Consider the following 21,711-nt stretch of genomic DNA (forward strand, 5'->3'; position numbering starts at 1 on the left):
TCTCTCTATTTACAAGAGTCCTTGCACTTTACGCCTTCATTTTCCTGATCTTATTTATAGTATTTACTAAGTGGAAAGTCAACTATGTTTTGAACCTGGATCTTAGACTTCAGAGATTAGGTTTTTTTCCTGAGATTTTTCTGAGAAAAATCACCTTTTGGTCCTGTACCTAGATGTCCTTCTATCACAATCCCTGCAGTGGTCACTTCTGTCTGTTAGAAGGAAAGCAAGACTTGATCTTTCTCTGTGAAGGAATGATCCACCTGTTGAAGTTTCCTATTAGTTTTACTTTAAAGTCTTCCTGTGAGCAACATTATGGCTTCAATAAAATGACTTTGTACTAAAGTCAAATATCTATCTGAATCTTGGCCTTTAGGAGATGTAGTTTTAGACTTGCATATCTGCAAACACTTAGGAGTTTAGCTGCTAAATGTTCTCCTTTTGCTGGGTAATGAAATATTTGGTAGAGAATCCTTTTATGGGATGAAAATTTCTGGTCCTTTTTTCACCGCTACTTAATGTTTACTGGTTTTAATCTGTTTGGGAGAAAAGTAGAAAAGCATCAATACAGATATGACTATTAAAAGAATATAAAACAAGTTGGCTAGAATTTGACAGTGTTTTCAACATTAAGAAAATAAGAGAGGAGAGACTGTAATCTTCCACACTTAACTGTTTTTACCATTTTGGTATCTGAGGACTTAGGACTCAATTTCTAGAGAAGCTGAGCACCATTCAGGATCTCAGTACAGATTTTGAGACTATCAGCTTGTCTGTACACCCAGGGAACAGTAGGCTTTCCATAACATTAAGATAGTGCATGCTTCCTTGGAGCCAGCCAATAGCATTAGAGAATGTCTGCAATATGCCTTCATAAATTTGAGTTGCTATGGTCATTGTCAGATTTATTCTGAAAGAAGAGGAGAAAAATAACCTGCAAAGTTGTTGTGGTTTAACCCCAGCCAGCAACTAAGCACCACGCAGCCACTCACTCACTCCCCCCCACCCAGTGGGATGGGGGAGAAAATTGGGAAAAGAAGTAAAACTCATGGGTTGAGATAAGAATGGTTTAATAGAACAGAAAAGAAGAAACCAATAATGATAACGATAACACTAATAAAATGACAACAGTAATGATAAAAGGATTGGAATGTACAAGTGATGCGCAGTGCAATTGCTCACCACCCGCCGATCAACACCCGATTAGTCCCCGAGCCGCGATTCCCCCCGTCCCCACTCCCCCCAGTTCCTATACTGGATGTGACGTCCCATGGTATGGAATACACCGTTGGCCAGTTTGGGCCAGCTGTCCTGGCTGTGTCCTGTGCCAACTTCTTGTGCCCCTCCAGCTTTCTTGCTGGCTGGGCTTGAGAAGCTGAAAAATCCTTGACTATAGCCTAAACACTACTGAGGAACAACTGAAAACATCAGAGTTATCAACATTCTTCTCATACTGAACTCAAAACATAGCACTGTACCAGCTACTAGGAAGACAGTTAACTCTATCCCAGCTGAAACCAGGACAAAAGTTAAAAACCAATTTTGTCAAATAGTCTTTGAAACCATTTAAAATTTACCATGATTGGAAAAGTCTAGGCTTATGGAGTGCAAAGATGGAAGAATAGGCTATCATGCAAACAGCCTTCCTGAAGTGCACATGACAAAGAAAACTTAGGAATTGATTAAAAAGACTTGTGAGGCTCAAGGCAGGCTGCTGGAGGGAATCAGGGAGAAGCTTGTGTGGGTATACGAAGTATTCAGTAAAGATGTATTTCTGCTCTGGAATCTGACAATAAGATAGTCCTATGCAGACTGTAGCTCATATAGCTATACCTGCATGTTTAAGAGCTCCTCTGGCTGGTTTCTTTGCAAATGGGACAATGTGACAGAAGTACTGGAGGTAGCGGGGCTATGCTTATATAACATGCAAATATTACTGTGTTGTATTACATGTGCTGGCTGCAATGATAGCCATCCTTACAAACAGCTCACACAGTGGTAAAGTACATTTGTCTCACTTTCTGTTATGTTGTCCCTAATGGAAGACGCCAGCAGGTCAGGTCTTGCCAGTAACTTTTGTAGCTCAAACAGTAAACAGACAGGCAAGGAATTTTGTGAAAATCAGTTTGGCTGGACAAAAAACTACAATTCCTTAATTTTTTAAAAAAAGGTAACAGCATTTTGAATTGTCAAACAAGATGATCTGACAGTGATTTTATTATGAAATAAGGTGACATCTACTGCTGAATTTTCACAAAGAACAGGGATTGTTCAGTGTTTTTGTTTTCACATTATTTTCAGTAATTCCCCCCAAAGTCTTTTCATACTTTCAAGGAGGAAAGGTGTTCCCCTGTAGGAAAGCAGTACTGCTGAATTTTAGTCTGTATTATCTAATGGCCACTCATTATTGTCTTCAACAGATACCACATGATTTAGGATTCTGTCAATTAAACAGGTCTATTTCAAGTACATAATGAATAATGTCCATTGGAAGGATTTACTCTTTAGCCTCTGGGTGAGATATTTCTTTATTATTATTTCTTTTACTACTATGACTTTTTCTAACAGCTTTCATAATGTACAGAAGGAGTATAGAAATCTTTTGGAAACCTTAGATACCAAAATTGAAAACTGTTAGAGGATTTGTTATAGGGGAGACAGAAGCACCTTTCCAAAACTCACAGGGACCTCATTACTGCAAACACCTAGCTGGTTTTGCCTAACGGTGTTGTTCTGTACCTTCTTTGTTTTGCAAATATCTCTGTGCAAAGTTCACAAAATAGGTTGCAAGGAAACACAATCTAATTTAAATGCAATTGTGCATTGGAGAAATCCAGTCTGCAGTCCAAAATTCTGCCCAGACTTCCTGTGCTAATGCCATTTCTGACGTAACACACCTTAATACTATTTCCTCAGTTATGAATTTGTTTGGACTCCATTGGTCCTGGTGTGTCTTTTACTGGTGTAGTCACATCATAGATATTTGCAAGGTAAATTGCAGGATTGCTTGGGTTGTTTTTTTCTGTGCCTTACAGGACCTGATTCTGATTTCATACCACTGTAAATATCAGCTGACAACAATGCAATCTGACAGAACCACAGCTATCAGTGCAAGAATAAAGCTATTCGTAGGACATGACTTTAAAACAAGCAGACTCCTGGAATAGGTGCGAGATGACCTAAACATAAGCCTCTGATCTGCAATGTCCTGTGGAAAAGCTTCTTTCTAGTTCTGTTCACTCCTTATGGCAGGTTAGAAAAATCAACCTAACTTAAAACATCTCAGTTAGGGGATGATGTTTAGGTGCTATTAATATCTCCCAAACTAGCTGATTGCTAGCCTCAGTGTCTGTATTCAAGCCTTGTGCCAAGCTCCATAGCTCTGTACAACTACAGATGCCCTAGACTCTTGTTAAATTTATCACTGTTGTGATTCTAGCAATTATGGTTTTGAAAGGATGACAATGAAAGAGAGACTATAAGAGAATTTTTTTCTATATCTGTGGGAATCATCTGCCTAAACATCAACTGCCCATGTTAGCCAACTGTCTTGTTCAGATACCACTTGTCTTCTCACTTGCCTGGGTTTTGTTTGCCCTAACCATTGCTTGCTTTTTCAGTTGACTCTGCAAGCTAGTGCTTAAGACCATATAGCCACTTCTGCGGATGATGAGGCAAGGTCTTTGTGCTGCAAAGTGCTAGGAGACAATCACCTTGTGAATGGGCAGCTGATGCAGTTGTCCGGCTCAGGTCCAATGCACATCTGACAGGATGCTTCACACAACTGACATTCTTGGGAATCATCGAGGTATTCCCCTGGTAGAAAAAAGTTTTTTTATTTCAGATCAACATCTCACATTTAAAAAAATGATTCACCAAGCCAGGCTGGAAAATACAATGAGTAAAAGGAATTAGATCTGTTCTGATTTACTGAAATGAGCACGTTTCCCTGTGGTATCAGGAAAACAAGTATTGGCTCCCGTGGATGCTCAGAATTAGTAGTTTCTAGTCCTTATTTATTTATTTATTTTTATTTTCCATGTGAATCTGACAGTGATTCTTGTTGTTTGGGTTAATGCTATTTCTTTTGCATCAGTTGAAGTAATGGAACTCCTTAAGATTCACCATGGAGAGTTACATCAAAACCAGTGCTATCTAGCAGTATTCATTACCTAATGTCCTTTGGTGAAGCTGCAACATGCTCCTGATTGCAAGCTGCTGCATAAAGACTGTGCTCTTATGGGTGTGGAGTATGCTATGTGAAGAGGAGGACTTGAGTAAGCTTGCATTAGTCAGAGACATGTTGGTGACTCCCAAACCTCTAGCTAGAACATCTTTTGTCCCCCTCCCAAGCTGCTGCTGGAAGACTCCACACCTAAAATCTCTCATTTAGGCTGAATGAAAATTTGGTGCCCAAACACTTGAAAAAAAATATTATGTAATAAGAATTATTGCCTTAAAACTGAGATAATCATGAATACACTAGTACTACTATGGCATTGAAGTGCAAAGTTTGCCTCTTTATTTACTGAATATTAAGTAAAATATTGGTATAAATGGGTAAGCTGTATGCTTCACAACTGTCAGAGCAGAGATATTAATTTGGTAAGTAGCATGAATACTGTATCTGTGTGCAGCATTGTGTGGGGACAGTAAATCTGTTTATCAAGCAGTTTTATAAAGCTCAAGATTGGGTCTTTAATGTCAGTTTGCTGTGGGAAAATTTATTCTAACTGAGTATGTATATTTGAGAGAATTGGCTGTTCCTTTATTCTTAAGTAATGGAAGAGGTTGGGCAGAGAGTCCTATATAATACATAAAACCTGCAGTTTCTATGGATACTTCAATATGGAGAAACTCTTTCCATTTGCATTGCTGCTGGGAAATCCAGATTTGGCAAACACAGTGAACTTTAGGAGTCAAAATACAAATGTGAAATGACTTGGTTTTGGCTCAGTTGCAATAGAGTTCCTTACATTGAAAAGGCACTGTACCAGTAACTATTGCTCTAAGTGTAAAACGATGTAGGAAAGAAACATTTTCTAAAATACTGCAGATTATGTTCTCTGTCCCTTGTGTTTTCTACTCCATATTAATCTGTATTAACAAATTTTATAATAGTTGAAATATCTGGTATGAGATATAACCTAGGATAGTACTTCTCATGCTTCAGGGGAGGAGAACAGTATGATTATAAAGGCATACCAACTGCAATGCCCAGCCAACTGTGGGTGAAAGCTGAGGTACCCAAAATGTAGGTAAAGATACAATTTTCTTTTTGTAAAGGTTTGCGTGTCTCCTGAAGAATGCAAAAATGTAAAAGACAAGCCAAAAGCCAGTGACAGAGCCACAGAAAACACAAAGACAGTGCTCCTCAGAAGCCTAGGATCAATGCTAAGTGGGAAGAAGTTCAGAACTGGAAGCAAATGAACAGTCTCTTGATGAGATCAGGGAAACAGAAATCTTTGTCTGCATACATATGCACACATTTTTATAGTTCTTATTATCCAAACAGCATTTTGTATATATATTTACATGCATTTATGTAATCCCACACATGCCCATATAGGCCTTGAATTGTGTAAATTGACGTAATTCCATGGAAGTGGTGTAGCTTTTCTGAACTGCAACACTTTATCTGGTATGATAGATTACTTTATAAAGCACTAATGATAAAAATGTTATAAATTGTATAGTTGTTTGACATAGAATTGAGCAGGATTCTGAATTTATCCAGATATTACTGAGATTAAACGTTGTATTGATTAATAACTATCAAAATACAGAGTATTTATAATTCTCACGTTCTAGAAAAAAAGACTGTGGCCTGCTGTCCAGTAGATCAATAGACAGATTTGCTTAATGTAGGCCTCTTGAGTCTTTCTGATACATATTCAGAGGGTATAACATGGAAACCCATGATCTCAGATGCTCTGTGAGATTTTAAAGTATAATTTGATACATATATATATATACACACACACATATATATATGGACAATACACAACCCTGAAAAAATACAGTACCTGCAAAGTCTTCCTATTGCAGGTTTGGTGGCTCAGTGCTTTATACTAGTGGCTTCACATCACTGGGAAATCTGTCAGGGCAATGTTACTAAACAATTGCTTCTCTGATCTTGTTTTGTGATACGTGTTAGAAAAACTTCTTGTTTCTCCTGTCCTTCACTTTATTTGCCCACACTGCCTGTATGCTTATCCATTGGACCTGAGCTACTAATTCATACACCTCAGCTATGCCCACTCAAGTCCTTCCCACATGGTAGAAGTGCCTAATTTTAAAAAGTTTTTCATATTTCTTTGTAGTGCCTTTCATTGGAAGTGCTGTAATGCATTTCAGCTGTGCTGGAATAGTGCCAAGACGACCAGTTCTCTGCTTACTTTATCCTCCAAGGTGAAGCATTTTAAAGCATACTGTTATAAGAATGTGCACCAGAAAATACTTACATATTAGGCCCTCTGAATTGCAAGTCACATCTAGAATTGTAGATCTGCCACTAAATGTTAACAAAATAGTTTTTAGTGGATATTCGAAGAGTTAACACTGAAATGCAACTTTAAAGAAGACTTTTAAACTATTCCAAGTGGCAATGTAACTGTTTGCCAGAGTTTCTTGTGGGTGATAAATTTCTTTACAAAACTCGCTAAATACTAGTAACCAAAGACTCAACTCTCTTTTTCTTTTAATTTCTTCTGTATTATATGAATAAGGCTATGTTAACAGACATAATGCCTCATAATGGGAAGATTTTAATGTATAATTTTTTGTGTCACTAGTTAGAAATGTTTAATTTAACATCTGGGCCACATCATGTTGTAGGCTGTGCCTTAACTGCATACAAGAGCCCTACACTTACGCTGAGTTTCTATCAGTTGATATGATGAATTTTAAAATGAGGTAAGGACTATTGTCTCCCATTAAGGAGGCAGAAAAACTAAGTTGCAGTAAGATCATCAAGTTAGGGTGTATTAACATACTAGAACCTGTCTCTCCTGAGTTCCAGACTAGAGCACTATCATAGTTGCCAGGTCGTTGCTATGTCTTTGCGTAAGTAGTATTAAGTGTACAGCCCTTACCTTGTAACTATTTCTTTCCTGCTTTTCAAAAGGTGTGCCATTCATTGACAGCACAGGGTGTTTCAGGAGACCAGTTAGATGAAGGTGTGAAGTTTCCTTGTAAGTTAGGCCTGGAGATACATGGTTTTATCTGCTGGCAGTCATAAATGAATCTTTCTCTTGCAGCCTCCCCATGAGAGTTAGTCACTGCAAGTCACGTGTTACTTCGCCACTTTTCGCAATCAAAACATCACTTTGTCTAATTTAAAAATGCTCATTGGTTATCTTCTATAGCATTGCTCCAGTGACTTTTCTTTATAATCAATGAAAAAAATGACCTTATTTCCTCCCTTTTGCTTGTTTACTTTCATGGGAGCCTGGCTATGGATTTTGTACTTGGGCTTTTGTATGTAATCTTATGGAGTACAAAGGTTTCACAAAGCAGATAACAAAACATTGATCAGAATTGTTTTTCATCAATCAGCAGTGAGAACCAAGAGGATTCTGTCTTAGGGAGCTCTCTACTTTTTCCATGTTCGGCCTTGATACATTTTATTTTGGCTGGTTTGTGGGATCAGCTCCTTGCGTTTTGCTGAAGAAGTATTTATCCATAGAGCTTAAATCCATAAAGAACTTAGACTAACCTGCATATAACAAGCCATTAAAATTCACCCTTAGGATTCCTCTTAAAGTTACCCCTCTGTTTAGCCCAAAGCTTTAATATTTGATAGATTACAGCTCCCTGAAAAAAAATCTTGTCTTCATCTTGGAAATGTTAGGACATGGAGATTATGGCATTTCCTCTTCCCCTGAATTTTGGGCAGTCATATAAAATTTGAGCCTGGTTTCCAATTATTTGTCTAGCTTCAGCTTTCAGTCTCCTGCTAATTATTCTCCACTCAGCTGTTTTACACAATGACCAAATTTCTGTCTCCCTATGTGGATGTGCAGAAGGGACAAAGAAGATAGCCTTCATGGGCAAAACTTTGGGGTGCTATGATTTGAGGTGATCAGAGGGATTCAGGATTGGAAGTCATCTTTTCAAAAGTGCTCTAGGCAGCAATGAACCAGAAGGCTGAAATTAGGATGTTGGTTCCTAAGTCACTGAAGCTCCCCCTTGTGCCAAGGGACAAAGCAGAACCTTGAAAAGGGCTGAACATCTCTTCCCTGAACAGCGGTGTGTGGAGTAGAGTGTGATATAATGATTTTAGGATGAAAGGGCCTTTTGTTGCAGGATTAGCTGAGATCACACAGAGCCTTAGGTTAGCTTTAGTTGTGACAGGCAAGAGAGAGGCAACTGCCTTTATCAATAACACTATCTTACACAGCCCTCTATTCTTTCCCTTGCAGAATAAAAATATTTACATTAGCCAAAGCTGCCTTTTTTGCTGACACAAAGGGATTTGTTTACCCTCTTTATTCTGTGTGTTTCTTCCTTCATTTCTATGTAGTATTTATACAATGGTTGTTAGAAACCCATTGAAGAGCCAGAGCCCTCAGGGATACTGAGCGAGCATAAATAGACTCCAGAAAGATATTCTTTTAGCATTTTAAAAATCAGATTTAAACCTCCATTTATAGTAATTTTTTTATCATTTTAAAAATTAGCTTTAAACCTCCATTTCTACTAATAATGTGGATGCCTGCAAGTAAAAGCTGGCTGGGATCAGGGCTTCTCCCTTGCCTCTGTAAGCACAAAGGTCAAAGCCTGGTAAGGTTTTCTGCTGCTCACCTAGAGCCTGAAATTTTACAATCCTGTGAGAAAGTGGGAAGGGGAATGGAGTAATCCCAATCTGTATTGCTAATGCTTTGTTCTGTACCCTTGTCACTTCTTGAAGGAGGGACAAATACTACAGCACTCTCAAAAATTTTAGACTGACAATGGAAAAAAATCTGTTTAGCCTCTCCATTTCTGGAGCTTCCCAGCTGGAAATTTCCCTGTCTGATCTTGTCAAGCTTCCTATTTTTTGTGAAGCTCAGTAGCTGGGAATTTCCTAAAGGGCAGTGGAATGGAGATGCCTGAATCTCACTGAACATTATCTCATCATGCTGATAGTACTGCTTTGGAAATCCATGTAGTTTCCTGTGAAATACACAACAGAAAGGTGGAAGCTGACTGTATACATTGAGTAAAGCTGGTGTTATCTGCAACTGAGCACATTAAAGATAGGATCTTTCAATGCTGGAGGAAAACACATGTCATATTCCAGAGTCAACCATGGTAGCATGATATCTCTCTCCTATGTTACACAGCAAGGAGTATGTAATTTGTATACACACAGCCTTCCCTGTCCACAGGATTTCTGCAGTCTGACTTGGATAGACATAAACTTGAAATGGGAAGAGCTGGATGTCTCAGGGCAGTGTTTCAGTGGTGTCATTTGTCTTAAACAGAGAGACCCTGCACAGAGTGTTTGTACTGAAGATCTCCAACTTAATGGGGATGTGAACACAGATCTGCTGATCTGCTGATAACTGGGCAGATTTCAGCAGGCAAACTATTGTCCCAACAAGATAAAACAACATAGATTCATACTGCTAATCAAGTGCAATTTCTGTTTAGTTTGGGGACATGAGTACATATTAAAGCCCGAAAGAAATCTACCAGAAAGATAAAAGTTTATCTCCTTGGAAGTAAGGAGCACACCAAATAAAGTCTTTTAATGAAAGGTATAAAGGAGCAAATTTTATTTCTATCTGTAACTCTTCAGCCAACTCAATACTCTTACACTGGTGCTCTCCCCTTGCTTGCTGGTTCCTTGTAGCCACTATAAGCATTTCAGGAAAAGCCAAGGTGATCGCTTTTGATGATTACCCTGGAAAGCACTGGCCAGGATGTTCCCTTTAACAATCACATGCTCCATGCTGAGGGTGTAGAAATGGGTAAATGATACAGCCCTTCTAATTCAGAAATAGCTGGAGAGAGGCTCTGTGGTGCCATTTGGCTATGGGAGCTCTTTGAACCCTATTTTCAGCCTTGGGATTGAAAGCATTCAAGGACACTGTGCTAGAGGCAGACCCAGCAAGAGCAGCATTTACAGCAGCTCAGTATGGCCTTGCTCTTGGAGTAAGAAAAGGGGCTACTTTGTTTGGAAATCAATATTTGAGTTATTTCCGTCTTTTGATCCAGTGGCATTGCACAGAACAGCACATTAGCATGGTCATAAGCACCGTGGCTGACAGCAATGCAATCCATAGGGACTGGCAACCAGGTGCTAGATTTTCCTTTCAACCCACATCTCAAAGAACATCTGCAGGCATCAGGAGGAGGGCAGTGGGCAGACCAAGGACAATTGTAAATGGAAAAGATATGCACTATTATCTGCATTACGACTATATCACATTAGTCACGCTCCAGTGAACATTCAGTGCTGTTATTGAGTTTGCATGATGGAGCCACTAATTCTCCTTGGGTAAATAAATATTCACCGCCTGTCAAGGTTCTAGCTTCTCCCTCCCCCAGGCTGGTTGGAAAAACGGGTATTTAATTGGCTCATTGCATAACACCATAAAGCAAAGATGTCTACTGTGTTTTGTGATGGGACAGTATTTTTTGCTTTGAAAAGTGATGTTTTCCTGGAAAACCTTCAACAAATCCATCCCCCAAACACTGAGAAACACTGATAAATAAATGATTGTACAAGGGACATTCTTCTAAGCTGTGTCTTGCCCATGTTTGGCAGCAAATGCATGAGCTGCTCATAAAAAGGAGATGTAACAAAAATCAGCCTTTGGTGTGGTACTGAAAGGCTGCATTTATTGCTTACTGGAATTATTTTTTTTAACTGCTCAGAGCCTTCTCACCATAATATGCTTTCCTTTGGCTACATTTCCCATGCTAGAAGTGAAAATTGGCTCTGTTTTTATGCAATAAATATTGATTTCTAATCCAGAAAGAAAGTACTTCCAGCATTGTTTCAATCATAGTGTGGCTATTAAAATATAATTCTGTGGTGGTGTCTGCTACCCTTGCACAGCAGGTGTACATTACTGCAGTCTCTCTAGCTTTATCCTGAGGATTTCAGAACAGTTTCCCTAGTAAGACCCAATGTTACTGTGTTCTGAGACTTCACAGAAATGTCCCAGGACTTCAATAGATCTGAATCCTCTTTGCTCATCAGTGTGGAACCAATGGTTGAAATGCAGGTGTTGGTTGCATTTCCACTGGTTGGATGCAATCCTAAGGTTCAGAGCCTTAGTTTGTTTTCAAGGACACTGTGTTGCTACCCACAATTCTTTAGTCCTTGCCAATGAGGAGGATTTAAGCCCCAATACACTCTCATGACAGGTAGTAGTAAATAATCAGATAATCAATTTCATCAAAAATTGAAATCTCCCAAGATAGTTTAAGTAAGACAAGTAAATAAATATTATGCAAAAAAAAAATCAGTTTTTCCCCCAATAAACATAATGTTCATTGAAACTGCATATTCTGAACAATTTCTTGCAAGTTGTTGTTGGTCTCAGTTTCTTTTGATGAAAACTTGACCAGGATTTTTCTTTGTATGCTGTAAAACTTTTTTAATGCTTGCTTAAAATATTTTGCACAAACATCTAATGGCAGAACTTTTCTTGATTCATTCTGTACCAATGACATGACAATGGCATATCCAATATAAATATAAGGCAGGGTAATGGATCACAGACAAGTTATTGTTCCGCGAGTTGCACTGTAAATTGAAAGCTTTGACTCATACAAGCAGTCACTTAAATGTCTTTACAGGAATCTTGAATTTATAACAGGCCTTCTTACAGTCATTCAGTTCATTAAATAATTTCATTAAAAAGTAGCAGTTAGTTACCTAAACTGGCCACTCATACAGATAATGCTCACTTTGGTTGTGATGTAGCTATTAAGAGATTAACTTGGTCATCACCAGTTGCAAGTTGTACTTAGTGATGGGTGAAATTGCTGTAATCAGCTCTAGTATCTCTGTATATAGGTTTACTCATCTTCAAGGCTCATATTGTCATACCTCTTATCATTACCTGACAACGTAGAACAAGCACCAGCCCTGCTATTATACCATATATTCAGTAGCAGCGGTTGCTCAGAATTTCACAGGATATTGGAAAGTTGCAATCCCAGTAGAGATTGGGGTAGTCTGTAAGGTCTCATAGGAAAATCTTTATTAGAAAACAGTGTTCTCTACAGAGGGGGAGTTTGCAAAGCCTCCCCAGAAAGAAAGAGGCAGGTTATGCCAGTGGAGATTGTTGTGTGGGTAGGCAGGGTCTAAGCCAAAAGCCACAGGAGCTACTGGTCAGAAGCAAAAAGTTTCCACTGACGTATCTTGGCAGGTATCTGATTTGCTGATCCCACAACACTGGTGTCTGGCTGAGGTGGAGAGCTGCAGCTAGAAAGGGAGTAAGGCTGTAACGCCATCGCAGAAAAGGAAACACTTCTTCTGTTATAAAATGACACCCCCACACAATAGGCATCTGCAGGATGTTCTTCAGGTCTGGGGCATGCTAAACTTCTTTCTGGTTAAAAATAGTGTTAGCACATGTATGAGGGGTTTTTTTTTGGGGTTTTTTTTTGGACCAAAGCTGTCATTGTCTTTGAGACTTTTAGTAAAGAGGAGGTCTACTTTGGTGTTCAGTTTGCATTTAAGTCAAGGATTTTGTAAGGGTTCTCCTAAACAGACGTGAAGTGGCAAACATTTTACCATGGAAATGACATGTCTTAACTAGAAGAGCATCTTCAATTTGTCACTGCTTTTTGACTTGTGATATAAATAAGGCAGAAATCAATGAACAGATTTGGATGTATGCCATCCACAGTCCTTTCAGACGTGGAGAAAAGTATCCTTTTGCTCATGCTTAGCAGCTTCTGATCTTCCTAAAGTGGTTCTGGATGCCAAAACCAGTGTCAAATACTGAACACTGCAAACTACTCACCATTGAATCACAGAGGGAGGATCGATCACCTAAGAAAACTCTGCAGCTGGGAGCAAATCATGTTGCTGCAGCGATCCTCTTGTACAAGGACTAACTATAATGCTGCTTATGCATTCTGCTTGCATCTGGCCACTGCTATTAAGGCATCACAAATAAAAATGATCAAAGAGTTGGAGCTGACACCAGAAAGTACTGGTTTTCAGCCTAAAACTCAGTTCTGTGCTTACTTGTCTGTGAGACTTCACAGCTCAACATTTATAGATAGACCCTCCAAAGCAGGTTTCTTTTGCCAGAGCTATAACAAGTTTTCTATCATCCTTTGTACGTTTCCTACCCAAAGATGAAATCTTGACAATAAAAGACACCATGATTGATGGAATTTCTCATGCCAGTTGGAAGATGAAGGTGGGGTGGGAGCTGAAAGAAGCAGCTCTTCATACAGTCTTGGTGTAAGGGTTAGGCCAACATTTTGTCCAGGTGTGGTCTTACCAAACAACTGCTAAGGATGTGCCATCCCATATATGCTTGCTCCCGGGACTGACAGGGCAACTATGAAAATGATGACCTAACTCCTGTTTGGTGACAACGAGATGTTTAAGGCTGAAAAGTGGTTTGGTTTTTTTTTTTTCAGGAAATTTTTTAGTGAATGTATTAAAACTTCATCTGAATATATGACTTCTTGGATAAGTTGCCACTTTGGTCTCCACTCAGGTTGTAGGACTAAGTGGGAAATGAACAAGAGCATCGGCTAATGCCACTGGAGGATCTCACCCTGCAGGGGTCACAGATGAATCTACATGGAGCCCTTTTGATTTACTGGCAAGGACAGACAGCCTGCTGTTCACAAGTGGCAGTGCGGGGTTGTGATCTGAGGTGTACTGGATGTCAGTATTGGCCTGTGAACAGACATCAATATCTCACTGTGCAAATGGCCACGTATGACTGCAAAGACGAAACTTTCCTCCTAAACTGTCTGAGCCAATGGGTAGTTATGCATTTCACTTTTTAATCCTAAGTCTGCAAGAGATTAGACTCATCACAAACTCTTACAGGTCAGAGGAAGCCAATGTTGTTACCCACTAGGGCTCAGACATGGCTGTACTGCTACAATACAAAAGGTGTCCTCCACAGAAACCAGACATTTCTGCAGCCATAAATTTCATCACTTAAAAATATCGGCAATAAAATTAAATACCCTTCCCTCCCAATTTGCTTCAATGATTTTTGTGTGGTATCTAAGTGCTCTATACCATAAAGCTACATGTGCCCTTCGACAAAGATATTTTACTTATAGGTTATCAACATGTTTTTCCAGACCAAAAGAACAGGAATTTAGGTTAATTTAATAGAAAAAATAAAATATGGAATAACATTGATTTTGGCCAATATCAGTTACAACAGAACTACCCTATTTTACAAATAACAACTGAACATTTTACACATGTACAGTATTTTTTCAGTAAAAATGAATTTGGATATAACAACGTGTCAGTTTTTTTAAAGAAAACAAAGATATTAATTTCTTCTCTATAATAGTGTTAGAGACATTTGTAAGTATCCAAACAAATTCTTTACAATCCATTACATAATTAAATCTCAATTATGAATATATATTTATATACTATATATATAATTAACTTAAACTTTGAAAGCATTATGTTCTAATTAAACATGTTATACTGAGAAATGAGGCAGTAACAGACTAGTAGTTAAACTAGCACAAACTGAATTCTTTTAAATTTGATTGTTTATCAGGAAACTTGTAATGGGCACCAAAGGAGCTTGCCTGGCCCACTGTCATACCGAACCAGGTTGTAATAGTTTATCTGCTCTCTGCTAAAGGTGGCACATTACCTCTAAAATTTGTATCCATTCATTTGAAAAACTTCCACAATCATTTCTGATCCTCTTTATTTTCTAACATTTACATGCTTAAACACCTGCAATCCATTTTCTATTTGTGTGTCCTGGAAAGATAACTGAGAAAGACATTTTATACATTTTAAGTATTATCCCCTGAAAACAGTATCTTTGAAGTTCAATTTTCTGTTTTCTGCTAAATGACTGTCTTTTAAACAGTATGCTAAGCGAAGCTGATAAAGATATATTAAACAGAAATTTGTACTGGCAGTTGTGTGCCTGGGTAAAGAGAAAGGCAATGGCCACTTCTCTCATCACCCAGGATGGTTTTACAGTGAGGTAACACCGTTGGCCTCAGTAGGACTACTCCTGCTGAAATTTCTACTGTGAGCAGATAAAAGCAGATTAAGGCCCATCGTGACACAATTGTTACACCAAGAGAACCATTGATTTATTGCCCTATATGTAATTATTCCTGGAGATGTATTTGGCACAATTATAAATCCAGTCCTGTAAACACATCCTGTCGCATATAGTCACACTTGCATTTACATATGGGCACTATGAAACAGCTCCACATATCTGTATGATAATATCCCCTTTTTTGTGAATGTTACAAGACAACAATAATTTATGAATAATTCTTACGTTAGCAATGTTTTCTGACTTCCAAGCGTATACTTTACTCTCACTTATGCAAACCAAGAGAAGTAGTATCTTTTGAATTTGTTCACTACAGGAACAATGTTTTTTTTTTAAGTTTATTTGAAATAGCTTTGACAAATTAAAAAAATAAAATAAAAATCCTAGCATATCTGTTAATAAGCTAGCTGTCTAAAAATGAAATCTATATGACCAAAACCACATTTTGGGCAAACATATATACATACTGCATGTGATACAAAAAGCAGCACACAGCAGAGGAAGTAAGAAAGAAACGTGTGCAGAAATGTTCACTTTTCTTTTTTTTAAATACTGTTACAAAAGGGTTAGAACTTAGTCCTGCAGCTAATGATGTTTTTGATCCCCTCAGGAACTCAAGTTCACCCTGTCAATACACATAGCACAAAAAAGACTAATGCAAACATTTTGTATTGTTTAATTTTAATCCATGTAAACGTGTGTTGTATTCTTGAAACACTCTTTAAACATCTTGAAGGGGAAAGAAGCAGGAAATAAAGGGAAGAAAAAGGACCTTAAAAAAATAGGAATAATCCTAAGGTTGACAGGAAATCAAATCATGAGTTAAACGTTAATTTTGGCATCAAATGCTTTGGTCACACAATACTGACTCTGTGATCCTGGATGCTCAGCTCTAGACACCCAGTTATGAAAGGTAGGCGCGTTGTAGTTTTTCCATTTAAGTTCCAACAAACAGTTCACCATCTCCCCAGACAAAGAGTGGGGGGAGAGAGAGAGAGAGGTGGCTTTCTTTTTTTTTTTTCTTTTTTCTTTTTTTTCCTTTTTTCCTTTTTCAATAATACGGATTAATCTATAAGTCTACAGGAGCAGGAGGATGCTGGGAGGTGTCAGTTCACCCCTTGTGCGTACATGTTCTGCAACACAATTGCTGAAGCACTTTCCGCTGGCAGAGATTGTTCTTTTTCACCAGCATACAGAATCCTCCCTCGGCCCAGGACTCTTCCGTGGCTTCCAGAGGGCAGCAGCAAGAGAAGGAGGGGAGGTTGAAGGTTTGGAGAAGATGGTGTGTACAATGGAGGAAGGTTTAATTGGTCAGACAGGCAGATTTGGTTGAAGAGACCATTCAGGAGCAGGTAGCAAGTAGGAAATTTGGTCCATCAAAAGGAATTCAGTCAACAGCATTTTTTTTATTTTTTTTTTTCAGGAAGAGATATTGTGTGGTCCGACAGGGAATGATTGGTATCCATTTATGAAAAGGAAAAAAAGATTAGAAAGAGAATAATTAGAAAACAGTGATATTTACAGCAAAGGAATTTGTTCTCATTTTTTATGAATCAAAAGAATAAAACAGTCAAACCACAGAAAAAGAATAAAACATTCTCAACAGAAATGCAAAGCCTATAGAGAGAGTTACACTAGTAACCAGCGCTTGATTGTTAGGCAATGAAATGAGACCCTCTATGCTTTGTAAATCAACAGAAAAAAAACACCTTCTGGACTTTCCTTGGCTGTCCTAGACTGTTGAGAACGTGTGCTGTGTGGTGGGATCCAGCATGGTGCATTGAAATTGCCTGAAGGCACACACACTGATGTGTTGCCCTTTCATGGCAGCTGCACTTGGAAGAATGGGGGAGACAGTACTGAGATGGGGCATCTCCAGTCTTGGGCAACTACATGTGTATCTGATTGAAGTTGCATGTATACAAATGGAGAGATTTATCCAACCGTACTAAAGACCAAACTGGTATGTCAAAAGTTTGCATTGCAGAATTCACCTGCAATACCATACTGAGACTGTGGTTACTTAAAACTCTTAGCATTACACTTCCTCTTCATTTGTCCATCTATATCTGACCTTCTCTGGACTTGCTCTAGATTACAATGACACTGCTAATGTCCTGATGTGAAAAAGTCTCATCACTGGTTTACCAGTACCTGTAACATAACTTTATGATGGACAGGATACTTTTCAAAGTTTGAAGGCCTAAACTCCAACAGGAGCTGTACAGGTCCACAGAAACAAGGCACAACCCTGCACCCTTTCTTTTTTCTCATTTTTTAAGTCTTTGGTAAAACCCTTACTAAATCCAGCAGAAATGAGCTGGACTGAATGGTCATTGTTAACCTTTTCTACATCTGATGTGAGGTATCTTCCACATGGATTAACACTGGGCTTTGTTCTGGTATGATTTTCTTGTTGGATTGTATCTACAAGTAGTTCACACAGTAGCATTTTTAGGGAAGCACGGTGTTATCTGCAATTGTGACATTTGAATGGAATGAATAATTAAGCCAATCACATGCAATAAGAATGCTATCTTGGTTGCCACAGAGAACTTGGAGGAAGTTCAAATCTCTACTACAGATTGGGTGCTCCCTATTTCAGAATTCTTTTGTTCTCATTACCCTTTCACATAATTCAAGCAATACTACAGGCCCTTAAAATCTTTTTTACTTACCAGTATTTTCACAGTTCAAAGTGGTGAAATAAATAAATGTGATTCTACTGATAGCATACTAGGGTCTTCATATAAAAATCTTTTGAAAGCAATGGCTTTTGAAAAACAGATAAAGAAAGAAAGGTAGGTTGTTGGCACAGGGGGAAACTATTTTAGGAAAATTCAAGTAAAGTGGATGTGACTAATCTTGTTAATACACACAAATGTATTTTCTCCTTTTCATAAACCTGAAAAAATTAAGAAGTAATGTAGACTTCAAATCAAGACTGTAACAAAAGAAGAATACCAGACCAAACCAATCCAATACATGTAAAAAAGCTGGCAGTGGTAAACCGGATCTTTTCAGAGAATTGCACTCACCATCCTTGCAGACTGTTCCCACTACACAGACACCAGTGTCTAGGTTATAGCCGTTTGGACAGCTCGTACAGTTTCTGTCTCCTTGACCACTGCAATCCAAACAGCTGGCATCACATCTGAAAGACAATGGCCGGAGTTGGTCTTACGGCCTCACCAAATGCAAGAGTTCCTAGGAGACCTCTTTCTGTATTGCAAAGGCCTTGTTTGCTGTTTCTAGAGGTATCAGAAGCTATGCTGCTGCTGCTGCTGCTACTAGTACTACTACTACTACTACATCTCCCCCTGCAACCCAGTCCTGTTTCTTTCCTCCAATCACTTTCTGTTCACACATTTTTACTAAATAGCTGCATTATTCTAGTATTTTGGAATTTTATGCAGAAGTAATCAACAAAATTATTAAGCTGATTGTGCATACATGCACCAGCAAGGCATGCGCTAAAGCCACAGGATAGAAAAGGCTGACCTGCTGCCCAGTCCTTTCATCACCCTTCTGGCTCCATCATATTTGCATTGTGTATCTATTATTTTTTTGTGTGGAAAACACATGGTGATTCCCTTCCTGCCCTGAACTCAAAGTGGGTCAGTAATAAATGATTCCAAAGGGCAACAAATAGTATTTGTTTAACAAAGAATGGAATAGAAAAAAAATGTCCCTTCCTTGCACAGCACAGCACAGCACAGCCTTGTCCAACATTTATCCACCCATTTGTACACTGAGTCAGGTGAGCTATTTCGGACAGCAGTCTGGTAATATACTTGTGCCATGTTTGTGAATATGCAGCTGTAGAACTGAAATGGTCCTTATGAATAGTAATTAACTTGCAGTTAAAAAAACTAGTTTGACTATTTTTGTTTGTTACTGAGAAATGCAGATCCTCTGCCAGATTTGTAAATTTTAAATTTCTATGCATATCTACTTAGAGTCTCACTACAGGCTTTTTTAAAGTGAAGTGCACACATATATGTACAAGAAAAAACACTTCTAGAAGACTGCATGAATATAACTTGGATTAAAATTAAAAAAACCCTGCTTTTCCATCATTTGCTTAGCATGCAATATATTTTTTTATATTTTTTGAAGTCAGCAGTGTTTTATGTTCTTGTAAGTATTATCTTTTTCAATATAGTAATAGCTAATATACTGCCAAACATCAGACACTGATCATACCTTTTGCAGCTTTTGTATCCAATTTCAGTAGAGTGATCAAGATAATAACCACTACTACAGGACTGCACACATCTTCCATCTTCCATGAAATAACCCTGTGTGCAGTTTATACAGGCATCTACTCCAGCACCTTAAACCAGAGAGAAAATATACTATATTACTGGCTAGTTCCTCTTGTTGCCTAACAGACAGCACCTCTAACTATAGCAAATCTTATAATTTTAGAGACTATGTTTTACCTGCTGTACTTTCTTTCAAACAGTAACATCAAGAAATAAAGGTACATGCTTAGAATAAACAACCTTACATAATTTCAGTATATCTGAAATGGCTGTTGGTAGTTCTAAAGCTCGCACACAACCTATCAGTCTTTATTCCATCCCAGAAAGAAAATGGAGGGTATTACTGGAAATCAGAATGAGCTCTACTGAGAGGAAAAAAAAAAAAAAAAAAAGAAGAAAAAAAACCCAGAAAAAAAGAAAGGAAAAGAGTTTATGCACACTTTCAGTTAGAAAACAGATTTTCATGTTAGGGAAAGAAGTCTGCTGTATTTAAAAAGTATTAGAGAAGTATGAAGAGAATTAAATTTTCACATGTAAACAATCATGTTATACTGTAACTGTGATATAGTAGAATCAGAACTAAAAACACAAGAGGACAGGAAATGATGCAGATAAACGTCTATGAGGTACCTGCACATGTCGCACAGGAACGGTGACATGGTTCACATTCTCTACCATTATGGTATTTTCCTTCTTCACAGCGGACAGCACATTTAGTGCCATGCAAACTATTGTAAAAAAGAAAAAACCACAGTGTTAGGGCAGATAACAGCAACAGAGGACAAAAAGGTCATGCAAAAACCCAGTAGTTCCCTTTTAATAAACTAACAACCCATATATTAGGATACACCAGCTTCCTTCATTGGTCATATTTTATAAATTTAGAGACAGCAATCACTTCAAGTTGGAATGAAATGCAGTTTTGCCCATGGTGAAATACAGAAGCTGTTTACAAACTCATTGTAAATACTACTAAGTAGTAGGGGACAAAAAAAAAAAAAAGAACAATGCCAAAGTGTACTAAAAATTCAGGCATGTAAAATGCAATTACTCATGAGGAATTTGGCACTGGGCAAGCACCACTGTATTAAAAAAAATTCTAAGGGACTTGTTAACAAGATCTCGTGCTTCTCTTGAAAAACCAGCAGCATCTCTGGATACTATGCTACAGCACAGGTTAAGAATAGATTCACAGTGAAGGAAATCACCACCTCTTTCTGCAATAGCAGTTTCCTTTGAAACCTCCTATCTGAATGCCAGTTCTGCATGGCTGGGGAGATTTGTCAAGATTACAGTTGGAGGTATTCTGCCTGCAGGCACTTTTGAGAGAGAGCACAAAAGAGTGAGTAACAGAGGAAAAAGAAATAGCATAAAGAGACATTTCCATGCTTCCATCTATGTAGCTGTTTATGCTTTCATGTTATAAGATGCCTACAGCAGTTTGTTTTTGGCTTGGTTTTTTTTTTTTTTTTAAGACAGGACTTCTCTGCCATGTTTGCCATCTTCTGTGGAACCATCATCCAGTTTAACTCTTTCTTGAAAAGTGCTCTTCAGCTCTGGGGATTACCACCCTGAGTGAGTGCTAACCCTGCTTTACAGATTGCATCCAGCAAGTCATGTGTGCTCAGCACCACTGGGAATTTTCAAGACTGTATATGGTCCCAGTTTAGAAAAAATTAAATTAGCAATTCAACAAACCTAACAACCCCTGCTTTCTTATTATTTTTCCTCAGTCATACACCTCAAAGTGCTTTACAAGGCAGGTAGCATTATTATGTTTTTACAGATCGGAAAACTAGTAATTTGCCCAAGTTTATTTAATGGGCCAGTAACAGGATCAGAACTGGAATCTAGGTCTCCCAAGTCCCACCCAGGCCCTGGCCCATCGATAACTCTGCCAATGAAATACAGCAAGTTTCGAACAACTGAGGAATATGAAATGTATGTCCTGTAAGGCTCCATTTACCTGTCACACCTACACAGATGGTGTTTTTTCAAAATGTTACCAAAAATCAATCTCAGTTTGCTAATACTGCCCAAGAAAACATGAAGTTTAGTTTCTTTTAATTTTTTTATATTTCAATTTCTCCTTCTCTTCCCACAGCAAATGGACTTGTCTACTTTCTTCAGTGGTGCTACAAGCTACTATTTGTGTTAATGGACAGGGAAACTCAGTTCTTGAGAAATAA

At 38.3% G+C, this 21,711-nt stretch overlaps 1 protein-coding gene across 2 annotated transcripts in view; it reads right to left on the reverse strand.

Moving 5' to 3' along the window:
- Window positions 1-21,711, reverse strand: part of PCSK5 (proprotein convertase subtilisin/kexin type 5) — a 264,696-nt gene that overhangs the window by 51,339 nt on the left and 191,646 nt on the right. Inside the window, exons 18-21 of one of the 2 annotated variants that reach the window (XM_069775866.1) lie at window positions 20,153-20,250; window positions 19,461-19,590; window positions 18,293-18,408; window positions 3,714-3,816 (exon numbers count right to left, since the gene is read on the reverse strand). In XM_069775866.1, coding sequence (XP_069631967.1) covers window positions 3,714-3,816; window positions 18,293-18,408; window positions 19,461-19,590; window positions 20,153-20,250 — 447 coding nt within the window. Of the gene's footprint in view, window positions 1-3,713; window positions 3,817-14,297; window positions 16,482-18,292; window positions 18,409-19,460; window positions 19,591-20,152; window positions 20,251-21,711 lie in introns of those variants that run through there. The other variant, XM_069775865.1, reaches the window with a different exon arrangement.

This window comes from Haliaeetus albicilla, chromosome Z (genome assembly GCF_947461875.1).
Source record: "Haliaeetus albicilla chromosome Z, bHalAlb1.1, whole genome shotgun sequence".
NCBI lineage: Eukaryota > Metazoa > Chordata > Aves > Accipitriformes > Accipitridae > Haliaeetus > Haliaeetus albicilla.